At 25.1% G+C, this 10,931-nt stretch overlaps 1 protein-coding gene across 1 annotated transcript in view; it reads right to left on the bottom strand.

Annotated features, from left to right (window-relative positions):
* The window catches only part of LOC106787822 (calcitonin gene-related peptide type 1 receptor-like), a 10,917-nt gene extending 1,343 nt beyond the window's left edge, over positions 1–9,574 (bottom strand). The window contains exons 1-8 of the mRNA XM_014750522.1: positions 9,446–9,574; positions 8,710–8,801; positions 8,179–8,305; positions 7,809–8,035; positions 5,144–5,314; positions 4,394–4,517; positions 4,181–4,222; positions 3,959–4,042 (exon numbers count right to left, since the gene is read on the bottom strand). Coding sequence (XP_014606008.1) covers positions 3,959–4,042; positions 4,181–4,222; positions 4,394–4,517; positions 5,144–5,314; positions 7,809–8,035; positions 8,179–8,305; positions 8,710–8,801; positions 9,446–9,550 — 972 coding nt within the window. The 5' untranslated portion in view covers positions 9,551–9,574. The remainder of the gene's footprint in view (positions 1–3,958; positions 4,043–4,180; positions 4,223–4,393; positions 4,518–5,143; positions 5,315–7,808; positions 8,036–8,178; positions 8,306–8,709; positions 8,802–9,445) is intronic.
* Positions 9,575–10,931: the final 1,357 nt, after the last annotated feature.

The raw sequence follows: 10,931 nt of genomic DNA, 5'->3' as shown, positions 1-10,931 counted from the left end.
TAATAATAATAATAAAAAAAAAATAATAAATAATATCAAGTTTACCCGAAAAAAAAAATAAAAAATAAAAAGAAAATGAAAAACGTTTGGGTAAATTCAACGTCGGTGAAAAGAAAAGAAAAAAAGAAGAAAATTCGTAAGGTCTCGTTTTTTTTTATACGAACAACACGTGTGCTGACGTACACGAATTGCATAAAAATGTAAATTTACGTTTTTCCCCTTAGGGGACTTACGAATATAATCGGTGAAAAGATAGGATGTGTATCGAAACAAGAAATGAATGGTCATCTGTTTCAAACGTTAAACACCATAAATAAATTCTTAAATCGTATGGGAATAATATATCTTCGTTTTTTCTTTCTCATTCAAAAATTTTAACTTATGTATTATATCATATATATTATAATTTTTTTTTAAAGATTTTTATGCATGTATTATAAGACAAAATATTAATTAAAATAATTTATGATAATTATCATTATTTATCATGTTAATATTTGTTCATTTTACAGGAATATTATTTTGTGTTTTTTATTTATTTTATTTTCGAATTTTCGTGCAAAGATCAAACGTCTCAATGAAATTGTTTATTATATTATTTAATTCTTTTTCATAATAGAAAAAAGAAACATATTTACAATTAATTTCTCATGAATATATATTTATTTATTCGATATTAATGCGAACCTTGCAATCCGGTTCGCGCCATTGACCGTTCGTGCATCGATCACTACTATAAAGCATGCAACATAAATTTCATTAAAAATAAATAATAAAAAAAATGAAGTCGTTGCCTCTTCGGATATTTTGTAATTCAATTCAATTCAATTCATTCATTCATTCATTCATTATTCCTATCTTCTGTTTAAATTAAAATTATATTCCTTTTTTTAATCTAATTTTTCTGTTTTTTTTTTTTTTTTTAATACAAATAATTACATGAAGCAACGATAACATTTGTAAGAAAGATTTATTATCCCCTTTTATATATCCCGTATATATAAATAATTTTATTTTACATTGTTAATTAAATGTTGTTTAACGCGTTAATTATCGGAGTTTAAATTCATGGGTTTTAAGGGTAATAGTAACGATGATATGAATTCTATTCTCTAGCTTTAAGTTTGACTTTCATTGAAATTTCTTGTTTGAGTTCTCTTGTTTGTTTCACTTTAGGATTTCGAAGTACTATGAGAAGATTTTCGTCCGGTTTAAATTCAATGCTTTATAGTATCTCAACAACAGTACTTTCGATTTACAATAAAGATTTTTCGGGATTTATAAACTTTCGAAGTAATATTTTGAGGTTTTATTTTTGGAAACTTGCAAATCCTACAAAGGAATAACGGGGTTGAACAACATATTATTCACAATTTGTTATGCACATAAATTGCACCAAGATACACTGCAATCTCGTAACAATATTTCGTATATTTTTCTTATGCACATTTATCGAATTTAGTTATCGTAAAATCTGAACAAATCGTGTAGTATAATAAATATAATATATTATTTAATTTTATATATATATTTATATTTATTATATAATATTAGTTTTTTTGATTCGAGGGGAAAAAAAAAATAATAAAAAGGGCTGGGGGTAGTTCATATTTTTCGAAATATCGTGTCACTACTTTGAAATATTCTTTCGTTTCGACAATTTGCAATATATATATCCATGACAATTTTTCATAGAAAATATTCTCGTTCTCTCAAACTGTATTACACATCAATTTATTTCAAAATCAAACGCGTATGCTGTATGACAAAATTTCTTTTTTCTCCTTTGTATCCCCATTCGACGATAAATTTGTTATATTCCGGTTATTTCATTTTCGGAAATATTCAATGAAATATTAATTGTTTATTTTTTTTCAATCGAAGCGTCCGTAAGTCGATTGATATTTTTTAAAGGGAGGTTGCATTTTACAAAACGTTTTCATGCACACAAATATCGTAGGATTTGTTTTTTCTCTTTTTTTTCTTCTTTTTATTACAAATAATTTCGCACAGGTGTTTGTTAAATCACGATTTTACAAAAGATTCGTTTCAACGTAATCAAATAATACGACAAATTGATCGAACTGAATTAATTGCATTTTTCTTTTTCCCTCGTGAATATTAATAATAGTTTCGTAACGTTTAAAATTAGGATAGATGAAAATTGATCCTACCAATATGATAAACGTAATTAATTTCGGATCAAAATACGAACAAATATTTGTTTAGGTGTAATATCCCTTGAGAATGTTTTGATAATCGAAACAGAATTAGAATACGTATTTTAACGGTAAATAATTTTCTGTTTATTACACGCGTGATTGAAATTATATTAGTTTAAAATTATATTCAAATAACAATTGATAATTATAAATTTTGTAAAACAATTCATCAAAATCTTGACGTAATTTTATCAAACAATTAATCAAAGATGTGATTGAAAATCCATTTATATGATTTATGAAAAGCATTAACTTCCGGTATAATTTCCTGGCTTGTGCGTTGTAATATTTTAATGAAGTTCTATGTACTACCGTAATCTGCCAATATCCATGGGGAATAGTTTCCATGGGCATGCGTGCATGTATATATATATATATATATATATATATANAATAAATTAGGACAGAAAATTAGGGTGACTTTTGTAATCAGAGATTTTTAAATGAAACGAGAAAGACAGAGAGAGAGAGAGAGAGAGAGAGAGAGAGAGTGAGAGAGAGAGAAATGATCTATAGGTTTGACAATCATTCAAATAAATTATTTTCTTCTTTAATTTTGTTTTTTGTTCCTTTAAGATAACGCGGTAAAAAATTGAAAAGAAAATTGCTGTTTTTTATTTTTTTATTTTTTTTTTTCCATCGAAACGAGTATTTCACACTTTTATCAAATCTTAACGATAAAAAGAGTGTCTCGATAATAATTGTTGGATATTTTCTCTACGTATGTATGTGTATACGTGTATATGTGTATATGTCGAACAACGAGAACAATACAACGATGAAACCATAAACTTTCTCGAACATTACTAACTCGAGCACGACGAGACACAATAAGAGTGAGAGAGAGACAGAGAGAGAGAGAATGAGAGAATGAGAGAGAATGAGAGAGAACATTTTCTCAATAAACGTGTACTTTGGACAAAGTGTATCGAATCAACTATCGATCTTTCGTATAACGATAGTCAAGCTTTTACTGCTATCTCTAAAAGAGAATATATCGTACCTGTGAGAGAAAGTAATAGTTAACAAAGTTAATTGATCATTAACAAAAGGTTTGTTCTATTGGATTTTTTAATAACTATTATATTAAAATATATGATAATATATTTAATTCGTTAAGACAATAAGAAAAATTTGTATAATAAATTTCAATGATTTTTCTCGCGTACAATTATATTTATTTATTTATTAGAAAAATATGTTAATTTAAATTGTAATATTTTTTATTGATATAATGATGGTAAATTAATTTTATAGATTTGTTGTTTTTTTTTTTGTTTAATATCTGTATGTATGTGTTACTTTTTAGTATTTTATAAATATTGGTAATGTGTAATATATATATATATATTATATATTTTCTATTAATATCATTTAATATACAAAACACATTGAGAAAATTATTTGCTTTTTATTTTATAATTTAATTTCTATCTAAATACGATTAATAGATAAAAACGAAGAGACAACGAGTACAAAATTAGGATTAGATAATTAGAAACAAAAATTAATAAAGAAAAAGACAAAGAAAAAGAAGAAGAAGAAACAAGGGGAATTTTAATTTTTAATTTAAAATAAGAAAATATATTTACGCAGAGATTATATAAATTTTATTCTTGCAAATGGAGGAGGGAAGGGGAAAAAACTAAACAAAGAGAAAATATAAGGAAAAGAATAGAAAAGCAAGAAAAAAAAAAAGATTAGAAACTAATTGTTCGTTGTAAGTTTTTTCGTACCGAGACAGTAGTGGCCGTGCAGGAATTCGTTCGTCTCCTTAACATCATCGTACCTTCCCATTTTCTTTTAAATTGTGCTATCACCTACGAGAAAAACAAATGATAATTAGACGAAGAAAACAAACGAAAAAGACAAAAAAAAATATGGAACTAGTATAAAATACGTGGTTTTTTTATTTTATTTTATTTTTTAATTTAAATTTCATCGACACACTTACTTACCTCTCCGTTACAGAAGCAGAAAAAGATAGCAACGCAGAGACCCTGTAATTAATCCACACAGATAGAAAAAAAAAAAACCAAACAAAAGGATATAATATGATTAAAATGCATCTTTTATTTGTTTATCTTTGATGATGAATATTTCATTTCATGATAAGGGAAAAAGAAAATTAAGGGTTATTCCATATTAATGGAAGTCTTTGGTATACTAACTTGGAAAGATGCTGTAATCGCTGATATAACTTCGTAAGCATGTTCCCAAGGGTGTTTCTTAGGTGGTCTGAAAGGGATGACTAGATAGTGGAGTCCAAGAAGTGGTACCAATAACATCGTTGCTCTGTATCATAATAAAACAAAAATGAGTTTCTCTTTTTATTTGTTTTCTATCAGTGTTGGTGGAGGAGAATGAGATAAATGTTTATTCGTATTTTGAAAATCGCATAATTTTATAAATGCGATCGGTAAGTCGTTATAAATAAAAAAAAACAAATAAAAAACTGATGTGTGTATTTATGCACGCACGTAATAAGTTATACTTCTTTAGTATATCAAAACGAATATAATCTACATAACCTCAAAAGTAACTTCAATTTGCGCGCGCATCGTAAATATCGAACAACTTCGTGGTGTTGATTTTTCGGTCGCATTTAACTTCACTTTCCAAAAGAAGTATAACTTCAAACAAAACATAATTTTTATAAATGTTTATAGAAAAAAAAAACAGTATAAGAAGTATTACAATATTAAATAATACGAATTTTTTTTCTCTACGTGTGTGAACAATATATAATTAATTTAATAATTAATTATAAAAGATGTGTGTGTTTTGTTTTTTTTACAAATGGAACGAGTAAAAATCAATTGAAAATTATTTACCTAATTAATATAATACATATATATTATTTTATATAATATTAATTTGTTCTTAAATAATAAATAAAATGAATTTTTTTGTATATATACCTAAAAGCTTGTAGCATTGATCTTGATGGTCGAGTTCCTATAGCTGGACCAGCACGCAGTTTCATCAATAATACACGTACGATGTTGAATAAAAATAAAACGTTCAACAAAGTAGAAACGCATACTGGATAAACCAATGCACCCATGTAATTACCCTCGTTGATCCAACATCTAAACAATTTATAGATATAATTAGAAATATAATGAACGTTTTAACAATACGTTTATCGCGAATTTTGTTTCAAGGTATTTTTGTTCTTTCTTTCTTCTTCTTCTTCTTATTTTTTTTTCCTTTCATTCTTTTTTGTCTTTTTCGTGTAAAAATAACGACACAACGAATATAAAAATGCCAATGCACCGATAGAATTTTTCCCGATATTTTTCTCTACAATTTTACTCATACCAGTTTGATATTCATACACACAGACACACAGAGAAGAAGAGAGAGAGAGAGAGAGAGAAAAAAAAGAAAGAAAGAAAGAATGCGTTTAAAAAGTTTGTTTCTATATTTCCGATGTGCAAAAGTTTTCTACGACTGCATCATAGTTTAGAAATTAACAATGACATTTTTCTATCAATACGAAAATGGATTTCTATTGTTTTGTGAGAATTTTTGTCTGTTTCGTTGCGAATATTTATTTAAATTATTATTATATCATTGATCATTGTGTTGTGTTTGTGTTGCGACGTTGAAAATACTCTGTCCTATTTTTCTGTTTTTAATTTTATTTCCACATTGAAATGTTTAATTACAATTTTTTGAAGTTAAATCGAAAGATTCTCTCGCGATGGTATAGAAAAGTTTATTTAATCTTTGACACTCTTCGAGATTTAATTTTATTTTTTAATAAGATCACCCTGACAGTAATTTTAAAATATATTATATTTTTTCTTTAGGAGTAATATTTTAATGAAAAACAAAAAAAAGGAAAATTTACTATCACTGACATGAGTACGACCCTTTCCTTACTATATATCATCAGAGTATTCCCATTTAACCTAGTTTCATATATGTTTAAGTAATGATGCTTACAATGTTATGGGGTTATTATAAGATATAAAATATAATATATATATATATATATTACACATTACCAATATTTATAAAATACTAAAAAGTAACACATACATACAGATATTAAACAAAAAAAAAAACAACAAATCTATAAAATTAATTTACCATCATTATATCAATAAAAAATATTACAATTTAAATTAACATATTTTTCTAATAAATAAATAAATATAATTGTACGCGAGAAAAATCATTGAAATTTATTATACAAATTTTTCTTATTGTCTTAACGAATTAAATATATTATCATATATTTTAATATAATAGTTATTAAAAAATCCAATAGAACAAACCTTTTGTTAATGATCAATTAACTTTGTTAACTATTACTTTCTCTCACAGGTACGATATATTCTCTTTTAGAGATAGCAGTAAAAGCTTGACTATCGTTATACGAAAGATCGATAGTTGATTCGATACACTTTGTCCAAAGTACACGTTTATTGAGAAAATGTTCTCTCTCATTCTCTCTCATTCTCTCATTCTCTCTCTCTCTGTCTCTCTCTCACTCTTATTGTGTCTCGTCGTGCTCGAGTTAGTAATGTTCGAGAAAGTTTATGGTTTCATCGTTGTATTGTTCTCGTTGTTCGACATATACACATATACACGTATACACATACATACGTAGAGAAAATATCCAACAATTATTATCGAGACACTCTTTTTATCGTTAAGATTTGATAAAAGTGTGAAATACTCGTTTCGATGGAAAAAAAAAAATAAAAAAATAAAAAACAGCAATTTTCTTTTCAATTTTTTACCGCGTTATCTTAAAGGAACAAAAAACAAAATTAAAGAAGAAAATAATTTATTTGAATGATTGTCAAACCTATAGATCATTTCTCTCTCTCTCACTCTCTCTCTCTCTCTCTCTCTCTCTCTCTCTGTCTTTCTCGTTTCATTTAAAAATCTCTGATTACAAAAGTCACCCTAATTTTCTGTCCTAATTTATTTTAATTCCTACAGTTTCCTCTCTTACTTTTGTTTCTTTCTTTTTTCAAGAATCCTTTAATAACTCAACACGTCAAATTTGATTACGTTATTTTCTTAATTGTATACTTTTCTTTTTCTTCCTTTTTTTTTTTTCTTCTTAAAATCAACCCCTCCTCTTAATCATTCTTCCAAAATTTATTCTCTCTCCATTTCTCGACGAATTTAAATCTAATTATCATTTAAATGTTTACTTTAAAATATATTTCGTTGAAATGAAAAAGAAAAAAAAGAGAAAAATAAAATAAAAGAAAATTTATTAGTTGGATAATTTAGAAAAACAAAAAAAAATGTAAAGAATGAAATTTCGTATTGTAATATTAATTGTTAGAAATTAATTTTTTTGTAACACCATAAAATGACAAATATAAGAGAAACAAAAAAAATATATTCTCTTAATATTTCTCTTATATTAATTAATTAATAAAAAATAAATACTAAGACATTTGTAAAAAACTTTGTAAGTTGTGCAATAAAAACCTGATTACATATATATATATATATATAATAAAAAATAAATAATATAAATATATTTATATAATATTATTTTGTGTATATATAAATACAAAATATCGAAATAAATAAGATATAATTACTCACTGTTGGGTGTCAACCGGATCGTTGCTTGTTGCCCTTAAAATAGCATAAACGGTTACTATGAGACCTGGCATTGACCAACCAAGTGCCACCAACCAGTTGACCAATTTGTGTTCGCTGGTAAACGCCATTACGAGTAAAGTGTGAAGATAAAATCCTTCGCAAAGCATCCATGCGTAATTTGTTAACAAGAAATAATGAAGAACCACGTGCAATAATCGACATATTATCTAAACAATATAATAATAATAAAAAAAAAAAAGAGAAAAAAAGAAGAGTAAGGAATATTTAATTGCAACGATATATAATCACATTATTCTTATAGTTATATAATAAATTTTGTTTTCGTTTTTTCTTTTATTTTGTTACTTACGCTATTGTTTAATAAAAGATTCGTATTGGCTACGACAAATCCGTACCAGATTAACCATAATGCGTTGTTTAAGGCGAACGATACGAACAAATTCATGTGCAAAGTTATCCTAGCACATCTCAACGATCTTAAATAATAAATATTAATTTGATTGATTAACACAATTATATTTATCTTTTTTTTTTTAACACTAGATTTACGAATGTTTTGTTAGTTAATTTTTTTTTTTTAAATATACAAACATTGTTTGAATGAAGAAATTGGCAGATAGAGGGGTGCAATTAATATTTACGTATATTTTATTATGGTATTAATAATCAATATATATATATATTTAAAAAAAATAATAATATTTAAGTTTTAAATATATATAATATATATTATTATTCCTACATGTATATATATATATGTAGGAAAAAAATTGGAAATGAAACAAATTGGCTCAGTTCGTAAATCTAATATTAAACAAAATTAATTCTATTATAATATATACAATGAAAAACAATTAATAATAAATGATATATAACTTACTTAAAATATGTGAGAATTGCTAATGACAAAAGAAGAGCCACTAATGATATCGCATAGCCTACTTCATAAATACAATTGATACCTTGCTGCCACTGTAAAAGAAAAATAAGACAATAAACAAGATCAAAAATATAATATATTTACAATTATGTATAATATATATATATATATATATATATATGTTTTCATATTTTGATATACTTTAATTGTCCAATTAACTTAGTTGGGTTTAATTAACGTAACACGGTCAACGAATATCGGTTTAATTAATTAAACCGAAAAAAAAAAAAAATAACACAAATAGAAAAAATTTGTAGAACCATATCAAAATTTGATTCTTTTCACCTTATTCTTAAATTTTATATCGGATTATTAATAATAATTTTGTCCACATTTACAAATATAATATTTATTCGAATTTTTCGAATATATATTAGTTGATTCGTCAATTTATAATAAATAATACTATGTGTGTGTGTGTGTGTATGTGTTTCTATATATTTATACTATACCTCGTTTCAAGTGATAAAACTATACTGAAATAATTAATAAACGAATTAAACTGCATATAAAATATGACATTGTTATTTTGTTTTCTTTTTTTTGTTTTAATTAGATTTGTGATAAAAATCGTGATATAGAAAAAAAATTGTAAATAAATTCTTTCGCGTTAAAAAGGATTGAAAAATCAACAAAAAGAAAAACGAAATGACTTTTCGAACGATGTAATACTTACGTGTAAATCATCGATGTTAATGCAAGTCGTGTAATTACTCCAAACTGTACGAGATTCTGGATGTCGAAACCATGAACCATTTATTTCGCAATATTTGTGTGCCATAACTGAAATATAAAAAAAGAAATAAATAAATAATCGATCATAATTGAAGACAATAAAAGTTGTTACACATTTTCTTATTTATTGATTAATCTTACAATTTTAATCGTATTTTAGATAAACGAATATTATTATTATTATTGTGGCCACAAACGAAGTTATGTAAAATATAAATTATTAATTAGCTGCTCTGCTATAGGGGAAATAGAAAAAAGAAAAAACACCATAGATTTATTTTCATCAATATAATTATTATTATTTTCTTAATATTTATATCTAATTATTTTTTTTATTTTTATTTCTTTATCACGGTGGTTTCCATTTTATCATCTCATCCACCACCCACCCCCCTCTGCATGCCCCTCTCATACTTACAATTTTTAAATAAATGATATATATATATATTTTTTTTTTAATTGTTACAAAATGTTCTTTCTAAACGCGTGCTATAATAATAATATTTTTTTAACAATAAATTTTGTTTAAATTGTTATTAAAAGTTAGAAAAAAGTATTCAATTGTGTATTTACAAACGCGACTTTACTATTCGTATTTCATTTAATACGAGCTTTCGATATTCTTCGAAGCTGTTATTATCGATCAAAAGAGAGAGAGAGAAAAAGAGAGAGAGAAAAAGAGAGAGAGAAAAAGAGAGAGCATTAAAGTAAAGTAGTGTGAGTTTAAAACGAACTCGTTTTAATAGTACTTCGAAGAAAATAAATCGTGACAGCTACTGAATCTGAGAATCTGAAATTGAAATTGTAATTTCAACCTATCGCTTATCTAATTTTCATTTTAAATTCAATCAATCCAATAAGAATTTATTTATTTAATAATGTAACAAATTGTTACATTATTTTCTTCGTATTATTTTTGTTAGTTTTATTTAAATGTTTCATCGATTTTACCTTTTTTGTTTTTTTTTGTTTTTCGTTAAATATTAATCAATGAATATTTCGAATTATTTATTGTTCCATTTTATTTTCTTTTTATTCACAGTATTAACTTTTAAACATTAAATATCAATCGTTTCTATCGTAGAAATAAAATTAATTGTTGGAAAAAAGAAAAAAGATAATTTATCGGTTCAAATCTTTGCGAGGAAAAAAATTCATCAAAACTTAACGAGGATATAAAAACGACAAAAAAAAGAATAAGAAAAAGATAATAAGATAACAAGAAAAGAGGTTCACTTAGATTCGTTGATCGATTAAATGATCAATCATTCGAACGAAAAAGACTATCTGTATTTTTTGTTTGCAGTTTTAAATATACTTCTCTAATCTTATTATTAGAAAATGATTGTTTTTTCTTATCGTCACGTTGATTTGTTTGAAGTTAATATTTGTTTTGTATTTCTTTTCTTTTTTTTTTTTGCTTTCGT

The sequence above is a fragment of the Polistes canadensis genome, unplaced genomic scaffold (assembly GCF_001313835.1).
Source record: "Polistes canadensis isolate GaletaPanama2010 unplaced genomic scaffold, ASM131383v1 scaffold_4, whole genome shotgun sequence".
Lineage (NCBI taxonomy): Eukaryota > Metazoa > Arthropoda > Insecta > Hymenoptera > Vespidae > Polistes > Polistes canadensis.
Note: the sequence above shows the minus strand (reverse complement) of the source record. Positions and strands in the feature narration are given on the sequence as shown.